Genomic DNA, 25,612 nt, shown 5'->3' with positions numbered 1-25,612 from the left:
CTCTAATATTTCTATACGTAATTAGTTTCTATTATTTTTTAAGTTGGACTTCTAAGATGAAGCACAAACTCTCTCACATCCTGCATCTGCTATGCGTGGAAGCAGTTACATGCACCTCCGCCATTGATATAAAAAAATAGTTGCTTTTATTATCATGTACACAATAATCAAATAGAGTGATTTTGAATAATTGTTACCACTAAAATCTAACATGATAATGATAGTAATATTTACAAAAAATGTCCTATGGAACTTGAGAATACAAACAAAAATACACGCATCAGTTGCCAGAGGGCTATGAGGTGTTGGGGCTTAGAAATCCCTTGAATAGTACAAATATAACTGTACCCCTTTCAACTCTGACATGTTGAGTATTCATTGTTATTTGTTTAATGACACACTTAGTAATATTCAAAATAATTAATATTATTATATTGATGTACATACCCTCCCACATATATTTTGTGAACATCATGGCCTATTGTACAATGTCATGAGTATTTATTCCTAGACATTTACCTGCTGTGTTACTGTGTATGAGAAGAAATGTCCAACTCTCATAACTCTTGAAAAATAGCATAACACAAACATCCTAGGAACTTGAATTATTACGTTGTATCCCCACCAATGAGTGGCATAACATCTTTAAAATACATAAATTAGAGAATAATTTTATTTTCATTTGGCTTTTGCTATTTTGTAGGAAAACACTGTGTTCAGAAGTGGCCAAGATAGCTATTTAACAGAAAATTTACTCTGTTATTAAACATGTCACCACCTCACAAAGGTTATGATATGATAGACAATTAAATAATACATTTGGGAGTTTTATCATGGTTAGAAATTAAACATGGCAATGGGCAGTAATGACAGATAATAAGCAACACGACCATTGTTATAGGAATTGCATTTTTTCATGAGCGATATGCATAAAAAGAAGAAATTGTATTCCGCTTTAGTTCCGCATTACCACTTTTTGCTATATTTAGCTGCAAATGTCGGATATCGAGTCAGTAGCATCGCCAGGTGCCGTTTTGCTGAGGTGCCGTTTTAGCTATATAACCCGTTTGGTGTGACGGGGGGTAACAAATGGCCTGGCGGGGCCCCGTGTCGGAAAGCGCACGTAAAATCCCCCCCCCCCCCCCCCCCCCCCTCAACTACATTCAGACAAAATAACAAATGCCTTTGCATTTAGCTTCTCCTTGCCTTTCCATCGGTCCGCTAACTACCCTTTATCACAGGGGAGCTATTCTAACCCTAGTCATTGAGATGCCACGTCTGCCTGTACTGGTCAGCTGCTTATGTGATGCAAATGCATATATATGTACAAATAGCGACAAAATGAAACAAGGTAACAATTTGCACATATTTCGGTAAAATCTAGATCTAACTGTTTTAAATTGGGGACAGAAGCACAAATATTAAAAATGATCCGGCTCGGCAAGTGTCCACACTAAATTGTTTTGCAATTTATATTTCCACTTGGCAAAATTTGTGAAGTGTCCTGGCTGCGTCTTAGTTAGACACTAAGTTTCAGAGTAGTTTCTCCAGATTCCAGCTGATTGAACTAATTCTGAATCGATTGCCGATTGACAAGGGCAACGCCATGGTTATTTATAAACACTGAAAGTTAGAGCAGTCATCTTGCCCCCACCCCAGGGTTTTGGTTTATATGCTGGCCTCGTCCGGTTTCGACAGCAGATTCTCCGGTTTTTAAACTCTCTGGCACTAACTCATTGTTGCGCTAGCTCCTCATAGAACGCCATGCCAATGAGCGTTGAGGATAGGCCCAAGTATGTGCGAATGCGGAAGGGTGAGGAGTCAGAAGGTACATGCCAAGTATGGAAGCAGGGTTCAAAAAGGGGAATTGCTCTTGACAGTGTGTGCTGGGGGCACTCGTCACCTTCCATGTGCCTCTGCCGAGTACAGACACCGCCCACACCTTAAAGAAAAGACATAAACAGGTAGGTTTACGTGTTGTGAGTGTTTGAGATATCAGATAAGCCAGCAAAATGCAACTTTCGTAACCAGATGCACACTCATGCCAGTCATGGAGCACACTGGTGCCTCGGGACGACGTACGCTGCTTCCATACACTGTCGGTGATGGTGCAAAGATGGAAATAACTTGTTGTCAGTGTGTCCGCCGACCGGTGTTTCATTTGCTGACTCACGTTCTTTGCATTGTGTGATAGCTGAAGATGGGCGGCCTACTCACCCCTATGTACATCAGAATCAAGCCTTGAAATCTTTGAGTTTGGGAAAGGTAAGTTTTGTCAAACTTAGTGGCTAATAAATCACTCAGCATCCCTCCAAGAAGAAACAGTACATTAATGGAAACAACATATATATGGATGGGTCTTTTCTTTGCAAATTCAAAATTGCTTATTATGGACTATAATTTTGACAGTATCGACTTATGTTCGGCCCTTTTCTCTCTTAGCTGCGCGAAGGGAAACCTATCAGAGGTTCGAAGAAGGAGAAGCCGTTTAACTTAACAAAGGTACACAATAATTAAAGAGCTGTAGCCAAAATTACATGTGTTTTGTTACAGAAAATTCCGGTAAACGAACAAGTGATAACAAACTTGATTCTTAAAAATGTGAAATTCAGATAAATTATCACTTAACATGATGATTTACCATTTAGATTATATTTTCTGTTCTGCTAGGCATTGTTTTATATGCAGAAATAAAGATTACTGTGTGGGTTTTCTTGTAAACTAAGCCAGAAATAGCAATCAGCTGTATGCAAAGAATTCAAAGAATTTTGATGCAATCATCGGATGAATAGTATCTTGCACTTTGGAACAACTGATTGCTATTGCCCAATCTCATTAAAATCAGATCTTAGTTCTCGCTACTGCTAAACAAAGATCTGAGGACATCCCATTACGGGTCACGTCAGAACGACCTTTCATCCAACCAATCAGAGCGTCGCTTACTAGATCCTGAAAGTGACAGTCGGAATGTGTTTTCTGATCATGCAACCTCGAAATATGTAACAGAGGGTATTCCGAACAACAGTTACGGGTTTTATGATTATATCCATACAATCTAGGCCATCTATAAGTCATTCCAGAATGTTGTTTTGGTCAGTTTTAAATGTTTTAATCGAGAATACGTCAAAATATATTTCAAAGCGTAGTCGCCAGTTTGAAACTAGTGCCGTAAAGCTCGAGATAGCTGCCTTCTGATTGGCAAATGTCGATTTCTTGTCAGTCATTTCATTGGTCGGTCAATGTTCGCGAAAGATCGTTCTGACTTGACCCATAATGGGATGTCCTCAGATCTTTGGTTAGCGGTAGCGAAAACTAAGATCTGATTTTAATGAGATTGGCTATTGCTGGATATGTTTTACATTTGGAACAATTTCATCAGTAACTGTTGAAGCTTCCCACCTTTTTGCTACCGCAAATAAAGGGAAACAAAATGCAAGTATCCTAATTACAACCGACAAAAGTTATGTGTATAATATCAGTCAGTTACCTTGTTGAGGAATGTATCCACAGATATCCACATAAAGGAACAATATCCTGTGCTGGTGGGTATCATCAAAGTGGTAAAAAAGTTTAAGACCTGCATGACTTTAGGCTTTCCTCCCTAATCAAGCAGACATGCCATGATATAGGTGGAATACTGTTCAAAGCAGCGTTAAACCTATCTGACTCACACAGTCATATTTTGGTCAATTGGTGACCTCCCTTCGATAAACACTATTATTGTCACTGTTGTTCATGCCCCATTAGTTGCTGTGGAGTCTGTAAGAGAAATTGCTGCTTTGAATAGTGCAGGCTGTCAAGAGCTACATGATGAACGAACAGGAAAAAACAAACTTGGTCAATGACAATGCGAATTTTGCGATAAACTCTTTGGCTAGACATTTTTTCATATGCTGAGATTAAGATTATTGCGTGTAATTGTCTAGTAATAATAAGATAGGAATAGCAATCAGCTGTACAAATTTTCTCACATGATCCACCAGTGATTGAGTTAAATAATATCCAGTATAATGTATGTGGAACATTTAAATTGCTGGAAGTATCTGTCTTCATCAGCTGATGATTGTCAGCTTCAATTCTTAAGAGGGCCATCTTCCCGAAGCAAGAGAGTTAACTGACTTTAAAAGTCCAAATTTCCACCCTTGCCGAACTAGGCTGGAATTCCTGGGCTTGATCGTAGCGCCACCAGTGGCTATTACGAGTAATGTCCTTTCTATGCCTCTCCTATTGACCAATCAGATTCAACCTCTCGTATCACTTGCATTTGCTTCAAACAAATCGGTGGCGCCCAGTCAAGACGATCTGATCGATAATCAAGATCTATATTGTGATCAAACAAGTCTTACATCAAGAAGTGCATCAAATCACGTGAGCACCTCGATTAAAAACATGAAAAGATATAGAAAATATCTGTTGACAATGAGTTGGCGGTACACATGCTTTGCAAATCCTGCAGTCGACCGAAATCTGCATGACACTTTACGAACCGAATTTCGATTTCGGTGCGCGATTATGATTGGACTATGCATAGACCACTCAAAATGTAACTCCATAATACCAGCCTAGTTCGGCAAGGGTGGAAACTGGACTTTTATAGTCAGTTAACTCACTTGCCTCGGGAAGATGTAAGGGGGCATGAGTGACCCAGTCACGGGTGGCCAATTCGCTGTGCAGAGTTGCGTCCCTTGGGCACGCCATAAATCTATGATTGTGGGTTTGAATCCAGGTTCGCCCCGATTATGTTTCTAGGTTTGTCAGCACCATACCCGTGCTCGTTGGTTTCACCGAAGTGGTAAACGTCTGAGACCTGCATCACTTCGTGCTTTCCTCCCACATTAAGCTGACATGCCATGATGTAACTGAAATACTATTAAAAGCGGAGTTAAACCCAACTCACTCACTCACTCAATTCTTAAATATCTGACATTTTTGTTTGTTGTCTATTACACTGCACTAAAAAATATTCCAGCTTTTTGATGATTACACAAATCTAAACCAGATACAGTGTCATGCAATCATGCAAGTCCAAAACGACCTGAGCCATTTAGTCCCCTTCAAGCACAGCTCACATTGCTGTGGACTTATGCTAACCCCTACTCCCTATGGTGGTGACATTTATGACCGCAAGACTGTCAATAGCTTCAACTGACGTAAAGAAATGAAAAACTTCTGTGAGTTTCCATGAGTGCCAGTTTTGATTTTACTTAATGGCTATGAGATCCCACCCACCTTGGTTATTCCTACAAATTTGTTGACCACTTGTAATGGAAAGTTTGACCTATAATTAGGCCACTTGCTGTAACCCTAGCTGTAAGCTGTAGTGGTAACACAAAGACCCTGTAATCCTCAAAGCATGAGTGATTCCACTCAGTGTCTGCACATTGTTGTGAGGTGGTCGGTGCTTCTAACAGTGCAGACATGAGTGCTAATAACATAGATCCTCATACATGCATATGTTGATTTAATATGATTTTTCCATGTTTAGATACACCAAGGTGGTGCCCATCATGGCGGAGGTCAAACCCAAGCTGGTTATGCTTTTCAAGGCAACTAAGGAGAAAGAAGAAGATAAGTTTGCTAAGGTAAGGTTGGGAATATTCTTCACAATGCTGTTTTGGCCAACTGTATATATACCTGCAGGGCTTGAAATAATAAAAATGAATAAGGTGTGCCCAAGGGCAGTACAGTGTGCCATTTTCAATTTAGGTGTCTAGCCTTGTCTACCGTATTTTCTTGAGTACCGTATTTTCTTGAGTATAGTGCGCACCCATGTATAATGCGCACCCCCCTCTAGCGGGTTCAATATTTTGGAAAAAAAGAAATTTGAATATTATGCGCAGAAAATTTTTACACCGTACCCTTTCAGCGAAGTCCGGCAAACGAACGGGTGCTGAGAAACTTCGTCAGTACAAATTCGAAATTTGAGATAAAAAATCACCAGACATGTTTATTTACCGTTTAAATAGTATTTATTGTTCTGCTAGGCATTGTTTTAAATTTAGGGATTAAGATTACCTTGCGTATTTTCTCGTAAACTAAGCTGGAAACAGCAATCAGCTGTACACACGTTTTCTTGGAATCGACCGGTGATTCGGTCAAGACCAGGGGTCCGGAAAATTTAAAATCCCAATCGGACATTTGCATTTAGGCCACGCCCCCTTCAAATAGCGTATTTTAGTACGACTTTTCACACACATTACAAGTTTACGTATTCATAATATGATGAATTATGAATTGTTTCAATTTAAATTGTTTAATTTACCGGACAATTAATAACAAATAATATCATTTTAGATTTACATGGAAAAAATACGTTTGTTTCTGTTATAATAACGATCTGTTAACGTAGTGAACGGTCTAATTAATATTCATGAGTTATATTCATGAGTCTGCTCAAGTGTACGCGTTGTAACATTTGGATCGAGACTATTATCCCATATTTGGTTATCACGTGACCTCACGGGAAAAGGGTTTTTTTTAAACTAAAGATTTTTTTAAAAACAAGACAGATATTTTAATCACAAATACTAAAATATCGTTGATAGCAATAGTTATTTGAATACTTTTTTCATCTGTACTTAATTATTGACCATAAAAAAATTGGATATCGATCGTCCGAGAAAGCAAAATGGCGGTCAATCAAGATTCAATATACGACTAGCTACTGAAAACAATAAAATCTGCAAATCCTCATTGTTTGGCAGATCCGCCCGACTGATCTGCATCGGTCGACTGGCTGTCGTCACGCTTTCGCTTCTTGTCTGAGGTTACGTATCGTAGCATTGTGAGGATAATGAGGTACATCGATGATGCAAAGTATTAATGTACAGTTGTAAACACCTTTCACTCAAATTAACAAGATGTTCTCAGTAATTAATCCTCGATTAATCAGTGTCAACTCAGTTTATTGCCTATTACAGTGATTGACAGATTGGACTATCATGTATTTACAGCAATCAAAACAAACAAAGCTTGTCAGTGTAGTTAATCTTCATTGTGTTGCAACTGCAGACAGAATCAGTCCTAACTGTTGATCATGTCCGGTCAAAATTTAAGAATGTCCGGACAATACTTTTTAAAATGTCCGGTAAGCAATATTTTAAAACGGACATTTGAGATTCCCAATCGGACATGTCCGGCGCATATGACGGTTTCCGGACCCCTGGTCAAGACACACCCAATGATGTAACTTTATAAGATTTTTTAATGCAAGGATCGGCAACAATTGTATCTGAAACTATTTTATTTATCAGGAATAATATATTCCATTATTTTCTTAATTATTTGCAACCTTTACTAAACATATTTAAAATAATAATAACAAGCGAAGCAGCTGATCGCCATTCCCGGGTATTATTTTTTACATGGAACATGTCTGACCAGTCACCGTCAAGGCTCACGCGCACGTGATCACGTGATCGCGAGAATTTCATGTTGACATAGAATCGTCAAACAAAAACAAATATGACTTTTAACGAGTCAAAGTATGTCATTTACCGGTATGATATATGTATCCATTCTCTGTCAACTAAAGTTTGTTTCAAGGCGTCAATAGCGGTATTCTGACCATGGTTGCTGTTAATAACGGTGAGTTGTGCGATCTTCCGATCGTTTCACACACGATTTCGCCGAAATTAATAAAAACAATATTATAAGGAATTTTGAATAAAATCAATGAAATAAGTTACAAACATCAGTCCAGATATACAAAGAACACTTTTTATAGCCAGACAGTGTAATTACATAATTATTTTGCGTACTTCAGTATGGATTTGTTGACATGGTATTCCCGGTGTTTCGTGCTCACGGTAATGTCTTTCCATGGGGGAAAAAAACATCCAAACTCATAATTTGTGTATAATGCGCACCCCCTTCTACACAGCTGTGTTTTTTCGAAAAAAAGTGCGCACTATACTCAAGAAAATACGGTATAGTGCGCACCCATGTATAATGCCCACCCCCCTCTAGCAGATTCAATATTTTGGAAAAAAACACATTCGAATACCAAGCGCAGATTTTTTTTTACACCGTACCCCTTTAGCGAAGTCCAGCAACTGAAGGGTGATGAGAAACTTGGTCAGTACAAATTCAAAATTTGAGATAAAAAATCACCAGACATGTTGATTTACCGTTTAATAATGAAATAAGTTACAAACATAAGTCCAGATATACAAAGAACACTTTTTATAGCCAGACAGTGTAATTACAAGATTAATTTGCGTACTTCAGTATGGATTTGTTGACATGGTATTTCCGGTGTTACATGCTCACGGTATTGTCTTTCCATGGGGGAAAAACATCAAAACTCATTCGTGTATAATGCGCACCCCCTTCTACACAGCTGTGTTTTTTTGGAAAAAAAGTGCGCACTATACTCAAGAAAATACAGTATATTACCCAATAATTACAACAAAAGGCAGCTAATCCATTAGATCCAAACTTTTAATGACATAAACATTGTTATATTGTCTAGACAAACAGGGAGATAATCACATGAGTACAATACACACTGATATACTTACTCAGTTATTTCATAATGATGATTGACTTTTTACATTCAGACATTCTCAGGTATATTTTCATTCAGACATTCTCAGGTATATTTTCTATTTCAATTTTAGCACTAGCACCAGCACTGACACTAGTAATTTCAAGCCCAGAGCTGGCATATGTCCAATGTTCAATTTGAAGAAAACTTTGTTTTGACATCATGAAACATAGTGAACAAGTTGTATTTATATATATACTAAGAGTGCAACAATACATTGTAGTAGTGAAGAATTGCAATATGACATGTCACAATATGTATAGGGATATGTTTTGACAAGGATTGAGATTTGGCAATAATTACACAGCTACCACAGGTTCCCTACTATTACTATATTCATTGCTCTGTGAAGTAATAAGAAGCTCTCGATGTGGAAGAGTCGCAGTTTGCGCTATACTGTCTGTGTGTCTAAACATAAAAATTCACGCTAGTCCACTAGCCCGAGGCTGCTAAATTGTGCTGATGTAAAAGTAAATTTTTTACTTATCCTGCATTACTCCTTAATGCATCTACTGTGTACCTTATTACAGAAACAGAGCTGTGAGATGGTCTTTGGCTGAAGAAGAAAAGTTGTTCTCAACAAATCTACTGTCAACCAACCTCGCACAGCTGCCACGTGATCAACTGATGCGATGCACTTACGGTTGGGCGTTACCTACTGTTCTTGTGATGATCGACATACCTTTGCCGTCCCCACGCACCAAGTTCCTTACCTCTCTCAAACTTTCAGGCGTCACTGGCCTCCACTGCGACGGTAAAACTGGATCGGTCTGGCGGATGCATTTGTACTAAATGTACTACGCTACGGATACCACCTTGATGTAGTGGTAGACCCACGACCACGGCTCCACCTCCTTGGCTCCACTCAAGAAAGCAACGTCAGGTACTGGGAACTGACATAGACATCTGGTTGGAAACCATAGAGATTGTATTCTCACCAGCATTGACAACAGGCTTTTGTTCTCTTTCAAGTACCCAAGAAGGACAAGATGTTGAAGATTCACAAACTCTCTGTGTTCAACAAGCGCTACTGATGGAGTGTCAGCCATACGACCTTGAGACTGCTCAGGACCAGTATCAACACTTACGATTCCCTGATCAGTCTCCACCTGCAGGATGCTTACCTGCAATTACCAATCTATCCTTCTGACTACAGACAGGTTCCAGTTCAATAATACATCTCTCTACCTTATCAGAGGACACACCTCAGTCAGTGGATGATAGAGCCTAATGTTTTAGGAAGCATCTCCCTAACCCCTAGGCTAACCCCTACACTACACCTGTTCATAGACACCTCTCTACAGGGGTTGGGTGCTCATTTACAGGGCCAGACAGCCTTTGGGCTGTTGTCCGGCACACAACGCACTTTTCACATCAACAAGCTCGTGTTGGAGGTGCTCATTCTGGCAATATCACATTGGCAGGAACGTCTATGGAACACTCAACTTGCAATCTCTACCAACAACAGCACTATGGTTTGGTGTCTGCGCAACCAAGGGAAAACACACTCTCACTCCCTGGTGCTACAGACGTTTAGGTTCTTTCATCCCGTGGATTGAATGGGTCTACAATATCTATTCCAGCACATCCCCAGATGTCGGAATATTCTTGCAGTTGAATTATCCAGACCAGACAGGGTGGCTCCCACAGTGGAAACTCCATCCAGAGGCTTGCATCAAACTAATAGCGACCTCTTCGCCACACATCAGAACCACCAGCTAATGATGTATGTCTCACTGATCCCAGATCCACAGGCTTAGCCCTGGGAAGGGCTAAAACAAAAAGCATACACTTTTCTGCCTCCTGTTCTACATAAAATAAAGGCAACCATGAGCCTCTCTCTGATTTTGACTGCACCCAGGTGACCTCAGAAATCGCACAGAAAACAATCCACTACCAGTGGCAAAGTGGTCGAACCTACTTATCCACCCTCACAGCAAACTGCTCCACCCAATGCCAGGCAGATTTTGTCTGCACGCTTGGTTCATCTTTAAAGAGCACTAAGTGCTAAAGGCTATTCGGCTCAGGCAGCTAATCCTATTGCCTTGGCGCACCGCCCATCTACCAGGGGGTTATATGATGATATAATAAGTGGCGATCATTTGTAACTTTTTGTAAGTTGATAAGTCAAGATCCCACTACAATGTCACCTGAACTCTTGGCCGAGTACCTTCTTCATTTGTGTACCAAACGACACTTGAAAGGCCTCACCATTACTACATACTTGGTGGCGCATTATTAATAGTTGGCCATTAGGCTGGAGGATCGTAACATGACCAACATTCAGGAACCCCCCCTACGCTCAATCAGTCTTGAGGATCAAAAGACCAAATTTCATCCCTGACTTGGGATTTAAATGTGGTACTTCGAGATTTGCGTGGACCTCCATTTGAGTCTCTCCACCCAACATCCTTTTTCAACCTCAGCAAGAAGGCATTTCTTCTCTTGGCTCCAACCACAACGGCAAGGCTTAGTGAGTTATATGAACTCGATGTTACCGCTGTCCGTTTCGAGCTTGGTATGTAGGGAGAGTGCACTACAAGTTTTAATTCCGCCGCTCCAAGACTAGACTTGGTACACGGAAATGGATGTTTATTCCCCAGTCGTGCATGACCGAAGTCAGTCGCAATACCATATCTTTTTAGGTCAGTTGTCTCTACCATGGCTCAACACAGCAATTGTTCTATTTCAAGCAATCGGGGAAGGAGGTCTGACACTGTCTTCACTAGCCATAATTTAAAAGATGTGGCACTTAAAGTCATCAAAGGCAATCGTAGTTTGGGTGCTCTGGGTTATAGCCCAGCATGCAACCAACCCCCAAAGCAAATAATGAACTCCTGTCCAGAGCCATTTTTACCTGACTCGTGCAGTGTTTTGACACATCCATTTGGGGTATTATCAGGCTTTAGCTTTGGCTCAGTCATTCAATCTTTAGTCTTTAGCGCACGATAATTTCTCCATACTGTTTTTACCTGGACTACTCCTCAACTCTTGTTTTCTTTCCGTAGACAGAATTGAATGAGTAATACTGATTGGCGTTGTTGTCACGTGTGTCTTGTAAGGGTTTTATCAATATTGAGGATTAAATCTGAAGGTATTCTCACTGCCATACCGTCTGATACAGATGCATTAAGGAGTAATGCAGGATAAGTAAAAAATTCAGGAAATTCTAAATATTTTTTACAATTGTATACTTATCCTGCATTACTACTTCTATGGGCCCACCCATAGCATGCCTGCCTCCCCACCATAGCTTCAGAAAATAATTACGGGTGACAAGCAGTAATGCAGAGATACGTGACGTCACTTATGTTGATCACGTGGCAGCTGTGCAATGTTGGTCTTCAGACAGTTGACTTGTTGAGAACAACTTTTCTTCTACGGCCTAGGAAAATCGCACAACTCTGTTTTTGCCATAATGAAAGTAGTAGATGCATAAGGAGTAATGCAGGATAAGTATACAACTGTAAACAAATATTTAGATTAAGTAAAATCTAATGATCATAGTCCACATTGAGGGTTATCACTGGTTATAATTCTGAACTAGTTCTCAATGCTGCAGGGAGAAAATGTAAACATTTTATCATGTTTAAGCAGGACCAGCTACAAACCCAGAGGACTGATGAAATAAGGTTTACACTTGTCCTCTGTACTAGTCTTAAATGAATTTCTGAGGCTGATGCATGGTAGCCTTATCCAGAGTCTGTGTTTTCTACTGTATTTTGATATCTTCTCTTGCGTTTTGGCAATGTATTGCAGTCTTAACTTCAGTTGTTGCAATAATCGTGATCCTGACCACTATCCTTTCTCATTACTTTCATATTTTTTATTTAGGACATGGTAAAATAGAAGTATGCATATATTTATGTAAGATGAATGTAACTGTCTCGGACTGCAGATCCATCTGAGCCTATGGAATGGGATGTGTGCACTTGTCGATCATCCCTTCATCATCTTTCAGCTTCTTCTCTGGAGTTCTCAGAAGCAGCTAAATAAGGGGAGAACATGAGACTTTTAGGGGATGTATAACACCACAATAATACTTAGTTTGTGGCAATATATATTAGAGAAAATAAAATTGTGAAATGTTTATATTAATTTTCATCTAAGAAATTGCAAAACACAGAATGTGTGTAGGACCTTCACAAGACTTGGACTTGTACATAGCATGGAATTAAAATATTTAGCCAATCTTTAATCTTATCCTATTTCACGCTTTGCATTTCTTCCTTCTTCTTCTTCGATCCTATGTGGAAACAGGCTTGAACCATGTTTCCCGCTTCTGAAATAAAATCATTCACCCGAACACCCCCTGCATCTCTATGCTTATGTCCAGAAGCTTGGTCAATTGTGTGTTTCCAATGCACGGCAAGCCTGCTTGAGCTGACCACGTGTATACCTCTGCTAACTCATTCTCTCTCTCATCACCACTGTGTGGTGACGTGTATTTACTTGATTCTGCTTTTCACGTCGTCATTGCAGGTTATCAGACCAGCGTTCAAAGGCCAAGGATTCATCTAAGAAATCGAAGACCAACTCTTCACTTCCATCAGACAAACCCTTACTTTCTATCATGGATGATACGATATTTGACATTTTTCTCACGGATGATCTTTTGGATCCTGACCTATTGAACGCTTCACATTTTCCATACAAGTCAATCTCTGTTCGGCCCAACTCACCGATACCGATCACGCTCACGATCACGATCACCACTACGTTCAAGATACCACGTGTGGAATCGACTTGTTCTATTCCTAAGGCTGAATGCACATTAGTTGTACTATCTCACCACTCTTTCTCATGAGGACGCCTTTACTCGAGGAGTGATACTCCTGATACAGGATAAGCTCACGCAGATCCTGGACCTCCTCTCTCACCATTCTGGCTCCATGACATTTCTTCATTGCCGTGGGGTACTGGGATGATCAGTTCAAGGCTAAGCTCTGTCAACAGCTTTGGTCTTCCTGCTCCCTGTTTGCAGATGTAATCCAGCAGGTCACTGAAGATGTTCAAAGAGACTCTAGCCTCCAGGTCACTGTGGACCTTTTGCGCCTCTAGAAGAGACAATTGGAAGATCAGGAGAAGAAAGATCGGAACTATCCCCAATTCGTTCCTGCCCAGCACGATCTTTGAGAACTTCTCTCATCACACCTAATCCCTTTCGCAGACACGGTAGAGGTAGAAGGGACAACGAGGCTCGAAACTCTTCATGGGTTGATCCGTCTCCTTTACCAAGAGCTCCGGTGAACATTCCCGAGGGGGATGTTCGGCCGGAAACTGACTCCTTTTCACAAAAGCACAACTGGGAATTTCTGCCTCCGGCCGTTTCTGTTACAGCCATGGCTGTAGGCGGAAGACTGGTGCTTCATGGGATTGTGTTTGATTCTTATCTCAACAATGGCAACAACTCTTGGGCCTCCTAACGTCAGCGCAGGCACTCACTGTATGGGGTTAACTTCATCTGCATCCACTGCAATGTTTTCTTGCCTTTTTATCAGGATCAACGATTGTCACACGCCAATCTCTCTCCGTCTCCGCCCTCATCTTCAATGATGGCTGGTCACATCGAACGTTTGCGGAGGGGTCACTTTGAGGCTATTCGTCTTGTCCCTTTGTCTGTTCGTAGACACTTCAACAGTAGTTTGGGGAGCGCACTTTCAAGATCTGCAAGTGGCAGGGCGGTGGTCCGACGAAGAGCATTGCCCCCACATCAACAATCTCAAATTCAAGTTCTTTCGACTCATCGACTTGACTCCCTCAACATCCATGTCCAGGCTCGGCATATTCCAGGAATCTTCAACATCATAGACCCAACAGACCATCACCGACCGAGTGGTCTCTTCATCCAACATCATTCCAGTGCATTTGCCAACTTTATTGGGCCCCAGAAGTAGACCTCTTCGCCACCCACTTCAATGCTCAGCTATCCCGATTCGTATCTCCCATCCCCGATCCTGGCTTGGGAGCACGATGCGTTGGCAATTTCGGGGGAAGGTCTCAATGCCTATGCCTTTCCCCCAACAGGGCTCCTTCACTGCAGGGTCGCTGGACTTTAGTCTCTCCCTATTGGCCAACGCGCAATTGGTTACCCACCTTGCTGAGGCTCGCCGATGAATGATTTCATCATTTTCCGCTCCACGATGACCTACTACTTCAGACTCACTCTCAGTGGCTCCTTCTGTCCCTTGCAATGCTCCATCTCTGCATTTAGTGCATCAGCAAAAGTCGCTCATTGCCAAAGGCTACTCCCAGCGGGTAGCGTAGACCATCACTGTTGCTTATCGTTCTTCCACCCTGTGGTTTTATGACCACAAGTGGACAGTCTTTGACTTATTGTCACGCTCGTGATATTTCAACCCCTTCCCCAGCCTCACCTCAACAGATCGCCGAGGATTTACATCACGGAAACTTACGGGATCCACGTTGGCAATCTACCTTGTGGCATTGCCACCACTTCCGATGCAAAGGTTTCCTCGGTTGCGGAATTACAATTGCTCATCCATTACTACAAATTAGCAGACCAAGCTGCACCTCTCCTTCCTGGGACCTGAATGTTCTTCAACACCTTGTTTCCTGTGATTAAGAGCCACTGACAGAGAAGGACTTCGAGATGTAGGATAAGTATATAAATATACAATTTATACTAAAATTTCCAATTTTGTGAAAATCAAACATCAATATTCCTCACACATGGCAAACATCATCTGAGAAACCAAAAACTCCGAGAGATGATATTCTGGTAGATTGTGCAGCGCCACATTGTGGTTCAGGGTCAACCATGGATGATTCTTAGTATTTAAAATAAATTCTACCATGGTGTTGATGAATGCTTGATTCTGATTGGTTAAAAAGACGTTTCCTTTTCGCTACGGAAACCCCTTTCAAATATATTAAGTCTTTTCACACAAAAAATGTGCGTATGAATACATCGATTGCCTACATATCGATTCATAAAAAGTGGCTGCCGATCAATCACCCCCATATGTAAAACGTATCTATATTTCCTCTATTACACGCTGGGTCTTAAATACAAGCCAGATCTCTAATACACATCAAGTCAAGGGCTCTCGCGAAATTAATAGACGGCCTGGCATCCAACAGAGGAAATACGGTAGTTTGATATCTAATGTTTTAGGCGTTCTAGGCCGCAACCCTGACTGCTATGTTGATGACATTACAAGATTTAACGAAGGCATATCTTTTCCATACAAATGAAATGTTTATGAACCTGTTAGGGACATTCTATGGAGACCAGAATTGGAACAGGCTATTTCCTCATTGAAACAACTGACAATGACAGTAAAATAAAACATTATAAAACATGTTTGAAGAAACTTTATTCATGACAACATGTTGTTTACAAATCTTTTTGTGATATTCATTGCCATCTCTGTCTATCACCACCGTAAGGATTTGGCAGGAGAGGATTTAAAAGTCCATAAAAAAACACTCCTAGATTCTCTAGCTCCTTTCGAAAGATGAAAACAATGTCCTGACATCACTGAAGTCAAAGCACACTTGATTTTATCAAAATTGATGAGATTCATTTCAGAACACACAATACACGAACCACTGTTTCCGGGCCACACTAGTCACAATAATTTTCTTTCACACGCTTGCGTGAATCCGTGAAAAGTTCAAATTGACAGGTCAAATCATGCAGATTCCTCGTACCAAAATAGCCGGCTTGTCTGAAAAACATCTTGTCTGCAGCCTAAAAAGCGGCTGTTCAGTCATACTCCAGTTCCATTGGTAATCACATTGTACCAGCAGGCTCATTCGCAATGAATCTACAGGTTAATGTTGAACCACATCATAGACCGGTGTTCTCATTTGGCTTTTTTACCTGTCTGCTGAGACATGGAAAATGTAAAGATTGGCAGGCATATTGACAGTTTTGAAGTGTGAGTAACTGTGATGTAGGTCAAGTTCTGCCACATCCAAATTCGGAATGGAGAGGCGTTTATTTGGATTTTTTATTATTTACTGGGGGTAATTGCTCACTAACTAATAAGACTTACACATGCAAAATATAAAGTAGAATGTTAATTCTTAAACTTTGTTGGAGAAATATATTTGTTTAGCATTTTAAAAATTATTTCTACAACCTGTCACCCCTACAATAGAAATGGCATGTTTGATTTCCAAGAAATGACCTCTTGCCGATTTCCAAGAATTGACTTGGGGTCAGTCCAAACAGTGCACAGAACACCTGTCTTTGGACTAAGTTTGGAGGGTTATTTGTCAACTTCTTTTTGAAAAACTATGTGTTTTGAACACTTATTTTGAACTACTCAAGACTATGTTTTTTTTAGAACTTTAGTAATATTTGTTTTTCATATATAACTACCTGTGATCACTTTTCGGAATGTTCTAAGATTGTGGACCTTCGTACCTTGTGTTGTTATGCATGCAAGAGAGCACTGTTTGTTGCCGTCACAGTAGAATGGAGATAAACCTACTTTGTTTTGAAATTTGATGTAGTCCCACTGTAGAGTAGATACCTCTTATTTTAATTTGGAACTGAGCGCTTTAGCGGTACCTACTTCAAATCAAATTTCAAAACACAGTAGGTTTATCTCCAAATAAATACTATCAGGACTATAACAGTTATCAAGTTAAAATATTGTGTCAATACCAGACCAATTCTGCAGTAAAATTATGGGGTAAATTCTGCAGTAAAAACAACCGTTTCCCCCTCAAAACTTAAAAATGCTATCTGATGCAAAATCGCAAAAACACAACCACGTGAGAGAGCCTTGCACTGAAACACACAACATGACATGCACGTACAACATCACTTGTCGGGCTATAAGAAACGTTGGGTTTTCCGTAGGATATCAGCCCAAACATTGAGGAACCATTTATGCACTGATGGTATTCACGCTTGACAACCAGTTCGAATAATCAATTTGACAGACCTGCATCATCGGCTGCGACGTCAGTGGTGTCAAGGTCACAGAGTAGGGCCAAAACTGTGATGGAGCACAGACTTAGTGCAAGTTGTTGGGAATTTAACAGCACAAAGCTACACAGATGAGATTCTTCGGCCACACGTCCCATTATAGGTCAACAGGACAACGCCCGACCTCACACAGCAAAACTAACGACAGCCTGTTTCAGTTATGACAACATCCAGGCTTTGCCATGGCCCTCCAGGTCCCCAGATTTAAACCAAACTGAACATTTATGGGATGCACTGGATCCACAACTACGGGCATGTCAGCAACAACCATAGAACATCCAACAGGTGGCACAAACACTGCAGGCAGAGTGGATGAACATTTTGCAGCTCACAATTCAGGATCTGATTGCTTCCATGGGACCACGATGCCAGTCAGTTTTGGAATGTAATGGTGGCCATACAAGATATTGAGAACAGATGACCTTGAAAATCTACTGGTCCACCTGTGCCCTATGAAACCTGATTCAATAACAATGATGTGTGCCAATTTTGAACAACTAATTACCATCTGTTGATTATTTATATGGTATATAAAATATACATCTAAAATCACTTTTGCGGGGTTTTTTTGCACAGTATAGTTCATGTGGTTTGTTTGGATTTTACTATAGGATTCATATTAGTAAAGCTTAAAAATAAAATGTAAATGTAAAGATGTAAATTAGTGTATTGATTGAAAAAAGAAGACAAATCTCACCAGTTTACTGTAGTTCTGCGGTAAGTTATGTTTTCTGCAAATATTTTCACAGAATTTGTCTGAAACTGATTATGTAGATGTTTATGGTTATAAGCTTAAATTTTAACATCGTTAACTAGTGGTGGGACGATACACTGATACATCGGTGGATCACGATTTATTTACTTCTCGTAACAAGTATCGATCACAGTCGCACACTCAGTAAAAAGTATCAATTCCTACCTTAAATGTTTTCTTGAATAAGTGTTACACCAAACACTAATTACAAGTGAAAATGAGTAGTGAAAACATATATGTTTTCATCCATTGTGCCATACCTGACACTGCCAACTGTTAATCATTAGTGTGCCAGGTATTTGGCAATACAGTCAATGAAAAAAATGGCTTACGCGCCACAGTTAAGTGCACATGCAAGTATAGCGATACGTATCATATCGTGAACAAGGTATCGTGATACATATCACACAGTTGGTGTATCGTCCCAGCCCTATTGTTAACTATATATGTGCTCTCTCATTTTACAGGAACTAAAAAACAATGGCTATGAAGCAGTGAGCATTCCAGTGTTGTCATTTACATTTGTCAACTCGGATCAGTTGAAGACACATCTACAGAACCTAAGTGACTTCTCAGCCATCATTCTCACAAGTCCACGAGCAGTGGAAGCAGTGGTCAAGGCGTCCGAGGCCATTGCAGGTAGCCTGTACTCCCATGTAAAGGAGCTCTTCCATGTTGTATAGCTGGCATTGCAGGTAGCCTGTACTCCCATATAGTAGAGCAGGTAGCCTGTACTCCCATGTAGTAGAGCAGGTAGCCTGTACTCCCATGTAGTAGAGCTGGCATTGCAGGTAGCCTGTACTCCCATATAGTAGAGCAGGTAGCCTGTACTCCCATGTAGTAGAGCAGGTAGCCTGTACTCCCATGTAGTAGAGCAGGTAGCCTGTACTCCCATGTAAAGGAGCTCTTCCATGTTGTATAGCTGGCATTGCAGGTAGCCTGTACTCCCATATAGTAGAGCTGGTAGCCTGTACTCCCATGTAGTAGAGCTGGTAGCCTGTAGTCCCATGTAGTAGAGCAGGTAGCCTGTACTCCTATGTAGTAGAGCTGGCATTGCAGGTAGCCTGTACTCCCATATAGTAGAGCAGGTAGCCTGTACTCCCATGTAGTAGAGCAGGTAGCCTGTAGTCCCATGTAGTAGAGCAGGTAGCCTGTACTCCCATGTAGTAGAGCAGGTAGCCTGTAGTCCCATGTAGTAGAGCAGGTAGCCTGTACTCCCATGTAGTAGAGCAGGTAGCCTGTACTCCCATGTAGTAGAGCTGGCATTGCAGGTAGCCTGTACTCCCATATAGTAGAGCAGGTAGCCTGTACTCCCATGTAGTAGAGCAGGTAGCCTGTAGTCCCATGTAGTAGAGCAGGTAGCCTGTACTCCCATGTAAAGGAGCTCTTCCATGTTGTATAGCTGGCATTGCAGGTAGCCTGTACTCCCATATAGTAGAGCAGGTAGCCTGTAGTCCCATGTAGTAGAGCAGGTAGCCTGTACTCCCATGTAGTAGAGCAGGTAGCCTGTACTCCCATGTAGTAGAGCAGGTAGCCTGTAGTCCCATATAGTAGAGCAGGTAGCCTGTAGTCCCATGTAGTAGAGCAGGTAGCCTGTACTCCCATGTAGTAGAGCTGGCATTGCAGGTAGCCTGTACTCCCATGTAGTAGAGCTGGTAGCCTGTACTCCCATGTAGTAGAGCAGGTAGCCTGTAGTCCCATGTAGTAGAGCAGGTAGCCTGTACTCCCATGTAGTAGAGCAGGTAGCCTGTACTCCCATGTAGTAGAGCTGGCATTGCAGGAAGCCTGTACTCCCATGTAGTAGAGCAGGTAGTTACTCCCATGTTGTATAGCTGGCATTGCAGGTAGCCTGTACTCCCATGTAGTAGAGCTGGTAGCCTGTACTCCCATGTAGTAGAGCAGGTAGCCTGTAGTCCCATGTAGTAGAGCAGGTAGCCTGTACTCCCATGTAGTAGAGCAGGTAGCCTGTACTCCCATGTAGTAGAGCTGGCATTGCAGGAAGCCTGTACTCCCATGTAGTAGAGCAGGTAGTTACTCCCATGTTGTATAGCTGGCATTGCAGGTAGCCTGTACTCCCATGTAGTAGAGCTGGTAGCCTGTACTCCCATGTAGTAGAGCTGGTAGCCTGTACTCCCATGTAGTAGAGCAGGTAGCCTGTACTCCCATGTAGTAGAGCAGGTAGCCTGTACTCCCATGTAGTAGAGCAGGTAGCCTGTACTCCCCATGTAGTAGAGCCGGTAGCCTGTACTCCCATGTAGTAGAGCAGGTAGCCTGTACTCCCATGTAGTAGAGCAGGTAGCCTGTACTCCCATGTAGTAGAGCAGGTAGCCTGTGCTCCCATGTAGTAGAGCAGGTAGCCTGTACTCCCATGTAGTAGAGCTGGTAGCCTGTACTCCCATGTAGTAGAGCAGGTAGTCTGTACTCCCATGTAGTAGAGCAGGTAGCCTGTACTCCCATGTAGTAGAGCAGGTAGCCTGTACTCCTATGTAGTAGAGCAGGTAGCCTGTACTCCCATGTAGTAGAGCAGGTAGCCTGTACTCCCATGTAGTAGAGCAGGTAGCCTGTACTCCCATGTAGTAGAGCAGGTAGCCTGTACTCCCATGTAGTAGAGCAGGTAGCCTGTACTCCCATGTAGTAGAGCAGGTAGCCTGTACTCCCATGTAGTAGAGCAGGTAGCCTGTACTCCCATGTAGTAGAGCTGGTAGCCTGTACTCCCATGTAGTAGAGCAGGTAGCCTGTACTCCCATGTAGTAGAGCAGGTAGCCTGTACTCCCATGTAGTAGAGCAGGTAGTCCGTGCTCCCATGTAGTAGAGCAGGTAGCCTGTACTCCCATGTAGTAGAGCTGGTAGCCTGTACTCCCATGTAGTAGAGCAGGTAGCCTGTACTCCCATGTAGTAGAGCAGGTAGAGCTGGTAGCCTGTACTCCCAGTATCAAACCTATCTTTTGTTTCCAAATTAATTGAATGTGCAGATGGTGAAAGATTGTCTAAGCAACTGTGAAGCAACAATCTCTATGAGTCTTACCAGTCTGCATATCATTCCAATCACAGCAATGAGACAGCTCAAATCAAGTTTCTCAACGACTTAAGAATTGGTATAGACAACAAGAACGTTGGTTTACTGGTTCTGTTAGATTGAAATGTGGCTTTTGATACCATTGACCATGACAGTTTTCTTACAAGCCTCAGAAATGAATTCAGGATTGATGGAATAGCATAGCATTGGTTCAAGTTGAATCTTTCATCTCGATATCAAACTGTTCTTATCGATGCATCACTGTCTGAGAAAGAGCTGCTCAAGTGTGGTCCTACAAGGTTGTGTGCTTGGACCAGTATTATTCACATTTTACTCTAAGGAATTAGGTACAGTAATTGATAAGCACCAGATTAGTCGTCATTTCTATGCTGATGACACACAGCTAAATGATGTCTTCAGACCCACACCATCAGATGAAATGCAGTATTGTTGCTACTCGGCAAATGCTGCAGTGACATTAAGTAATGGATGTGTGAAGACAAGTTGAAGCTTGACAGTAAAACAGAGAGTCTATTTGTTGGTAGGAAGGGTCTAAGAGCGAAATGTGGCACTGAATCATTTCAGTTCAATGACACTACCATTCCCCTGGCAGCAGGTGTATGAAATCTTGGTGCTACCCTAGATCCGAAATTGTCTCTCAACAATCATGTCAACGATGTGGTTAGAACCTGTATTCTGATTCTAAGGAACATAGGGCACATCCGCAAATTTCTTACTCAGTAGTCATCTATCATACTTGTCTTGTCTTTAGTTATGACAAGGTTGGACTACTGTAATAGCTTGCTGGTGGGTGCAGCAAGATCCCAGCTGAACAAGTTACGGGTGCAGAACACAGTTGCCAGAATAGTACTCACTCTAGCAAGTTTGACCATATCACTTCAATGTTATACCGCCTGCATTGACTTCCAGTTGAACATTCAAGCTTCTCTGTTATGTCTTCACCATCCTATCTTGCTGATCTCCTACATATATATACTGAAACACAAAAATCCATCACCATGGATAGATAGATAGATATATGAGACACCTTATTTGTCCAAACACTGTAAACATACTTTGAGACATATTAAAAAGATGAAATTTTGCAAAACCGATCATCAAGGTGTCAAATGTTCTTAAAGTGAAACACAACACTAGTCTCTGAGAAAATGGCATCACAAGTCAGTATCTCATGTGTCTGCCATGTGCATTGATGACTGCCGTGCAACATCGATACATGGAATGGATGAGGCGGTTGATGAAGGCAATAGGCATTTGAGCCCAAACTCTGAGGAACGCCTGACGCAGTACAGCTGCAGTTGTCGGGGTTGGGAGGACGTCATTCAGCCATCTTTGAATCTCGTCCCACAGGTGCTAAATGAAATTTAAATCGGGACTGAGGGTAGGCCACTGCATGATTCTGATGCCATTCTGCTGGAGGAGGTCTCTTGTTGTTCTCGCAGTGCAGGCATGGGCGTAATCATGCTGAAACTCGTGGTTGCGGCGACGTGCCAAATGAGGTCTGGCGTGTGGTCTCAAGACTTGATCAATGTACTGAGCTGCTGTGACACCATTGCCTCTCCCTGGACCGATGTTCTCGAAGACCACAGAGCCGACCCTCTGTGCAATACCACTTCCACTCCACACCATGATGCTCTGACCACCCCACGAGTCTCTCTCAACAACACAAGCATGCTGGTGCTGTGTTGCCCACTGAAGACAGTCTCGGCAATGATGTGGTGTCAGAATGGGTTCACTGTGTGGCCTGTGACAGTGGGGGTGTCTGCTCGTCAATCGTCGATGCAAGGTGACCGCAGTAATGTGTCGCTGGTGTGTCCGCATGGTCTGTTGAGCAGTTTCCGCAGCAGTAACAAAGCGATCTCGAAGATGCTGTCGCACAATCTCACGATCCTGACGTCGCCATACGAATGGACTGTTATTATTATTATTATTATTATTGGTAGAATTTTAAACATTTTTGTGGGGTATTGCAGCCTTGGAGACATTCTTGGGTGCCGGTAATATCCATCCCTGTTAAAAAAAAAACCACATAGAAAGAGGCCAGCTTTAAAGGGTAAATTAAACTGTTTGAATAGGTATTTTGTATTTTGCTTTTAAAACAGTGTCTTATTACTTCTCACTTTCAAGGATATTCGTTTCTGTTTTCAGCAATTTGGATGATAACTGAATGAATAAATTCAGTCAAATTAATATCCTGTACAGCTAATACCTAAGTATTCACATTAGATTTGAAACCCTGGTTGTGACATCATCCAATGCACCTTGGCAGTCCGTGCAAACATATCTTTCCAGTCTATACTTACCCCGACTCGTCCGTCCATATCCTTGTCATTGCAACAATAGAAATTGGCACCAATCCTATAGTCTCTGCCAAACTGCCCAAAAGTTGAGGTATCATGAGGACAGGTGGAAACTTGCCATTTTTAAGGGTTTTGCTTTATGTTATCATCAGAACTAGTGGAATAAACATGTTAGCTTCTATCATGCATTAGATTCTAAATCTTACATATGGGCTGTCATAGTGGCTCTGTATAAGCTTCCTGACCCCAGTGAAATTTCACCAGACTAGTGGCAAAATTTGAAATCAAGAAATAAATTTGGTTCATCTCTTCCTTTATAATTAGTAAGTCAGACCTTGATGGGGTTTTCTGATACGTCTGAAACAGCTGTGACCAGACAATAACATATGACTTATGATCTTGAGGATTTGATGTCTAGCTTATCACCACAAAGTTGCTAATTGTAGCAATGGATTGTTTCTTTCAGATAAGGGAAAGAAATTCAGTGACATGAAGTGCTATGTGGTTGGAAAAGCTACTGGTGTTTTAGGTGAGCTTATTTACATGAGGTTACAAACTACAAATGAATATTGTAACAGAACTATTATGAACTATTTAAAATCTTATTCTGAGGTCTAATAGCACTTTTAATGTATGGAAGGAAGGTAATTCAATTGACTATAACTATCATATAAGTTAAGTTAAGTTTGAAACAAATGGTTGATAATAAATAGCCATGTTGATGAGTTGTCTGTTGTGACCATTCTAATATTTGTGTCTACTTTTGATAGTGATTGATCTCTTGAAATAACTGTATGACTATTTGGAAAATATGATATAGACCACTTGACATCCGACATGCACATCAGCCATTCTTGAATGTCCAAGGCATCCATGTGGATGGTTACCCTGGGACACTCAAACAAGAGTAGTGGAACTTCGTTTAACCCCTGTAACAGTCAAACCAGATAGGTGGAATTCAACTTCTATGACAAACTAAGTTATTGGTATGTAGAATGTCTTATGTTGTGTTTCAGCTAAGAAAGCAGGATTCACCACAACAGGAGAGGACTCAGGCAGTGCGACAGAGCTTGCAAAAGTTATCTCAGCTGGTACTGCATTTATCTATGGACATATTTGAACTTGGCTTACACGATTATTTGACTGGATTGAGCATGTGTTTTCCAAACAGGAAGTGAAATCATTAAACTCATAGCTTGTTATTACGGTAGCAGTGTGCACTTGACTTTCTGTTTGAGTATTTAACTGTGTTGGATGTATCTTTTCCTCTGTGTTTACCTTTGTATGATGACCTCAATGACCTAATGTTGCAAATATTCCAGAAAGAAGGCATGTGTGTTACTGAGCTTCAAAGTGAGAGGGGAGAAAGGAATGGGTGTTTTCCATCCCTCTTCCGTCCGTCTGTCTGTCTCATTTCGAGCAGAACTCGGAAAATGTTAGATTGTTTATTATGAAACTTTGCAAATATATCACATACATGCTGAACTGGTGCCTTTGATGTTTTTGTATTTCTAAAAAAAGGTTTCGGTGTGTTTTCCTGGCAACAAACTTGACTAAGATATAAATATGTGTTGCATTCATATCTGGAGCATAACTTTCAACCATTTAATATTTTAAATGAAACTTTGCATAAGTATCAAACACGTGCTGAACTGGTGCCTATTGATGTTTTGGTATATCTAAGAAAAGATATTTTTTGTGTTTACTTTATACATTATGTCTACAATAGGGACAACTAATCTCAGATACTACTGAAGTTACATGAATGAAACTTTGGAAGCCTGCCTGAGAGATAATTATAAAGACTGAGTTTAAAACTTGCTGCCATAAATATTATTTTTTCCAGAGTTATGTCCCTTGCTACATGTATTTTTACAGAGTTTAGGCCCTGACTCATGCTTTTCAATATTAATTTCTTCCATATGAATAAACAAAATCCTAATGTGCCTAATGTGTGTGTGTGTGTGTGTGTGTTTTTTTGGGGGGGTGAATGGTAAGGCTGTTT

At 41.2% G+C, this 25,612-nt stretch overlaps 1 protein-coding gene across 4 annotated transcripts in view; it reads left to right on the top strand.

Annotated features, from left to right (window-relative positions):
- The first annotated feature begins 1,683 nt into the window (after positions 1-1,683).
- LOC124129481 (uroporphyrinogen-III synthase-like) overlaps positions 1,684-25,612 on the top strand; it is a 41,641-nt gene continuing 17,712 nt past the window's right edge. Inside the window, exons 1-6 of one of the 4 annotated variants that reach the window (XM_048393439.1) lie at positions 1,684-1,964; positions 2,443-2,502; positions 5,486-5,582; positions 18,738-18,909; positions 24,074-24,136; positions 24,624-24,698. In XM_048393439.1, the coding sequence (XP_048249396.1) occupies positions 5,508-5,582; positions 18,738-18,909; positions 24,074-24,136; positions 24,624-24,698 (385 nt within the window). In that variant the 5' untranslated portion in view covers positions 1,684-1,964; positions 2,443-2,502; positions 5,486-5,507. Of the gene's footprint in view, positions 1,965-2,149; positions 2,266-2,442; positions 2,503-5,485; positions 5,583-18,737; positions 18,910-24,073; positions 24,137-24,623; positions 24,699-25,612 lie in introns of those variants that run through there. The other 3 variants (XM_048393438.1, XM_048393441.1, XM_048393440.1) reach the window with 3 other exon arrangements.

This window comes from Haliotis rufescens, unplaced genomic scaffold (assembly GCF_023055435.1).
Source record: "Haliotis rufescens isolate VD_foot unplaced genomic scaffold, xgHalRufe1.0.p SCAF_12, whole genome shotgun sequence".
NCBI classification, from domain to species: domain Eukaryota; kingdom Metazoa; phylum Mollusca; class Gastropoda; order Lepetellida; family Haliotidae; genus Haliotis; species Haliotis rufescens.
This window is presented reverse-complemented; position numbering and strand designations above follow the sequence as displayed.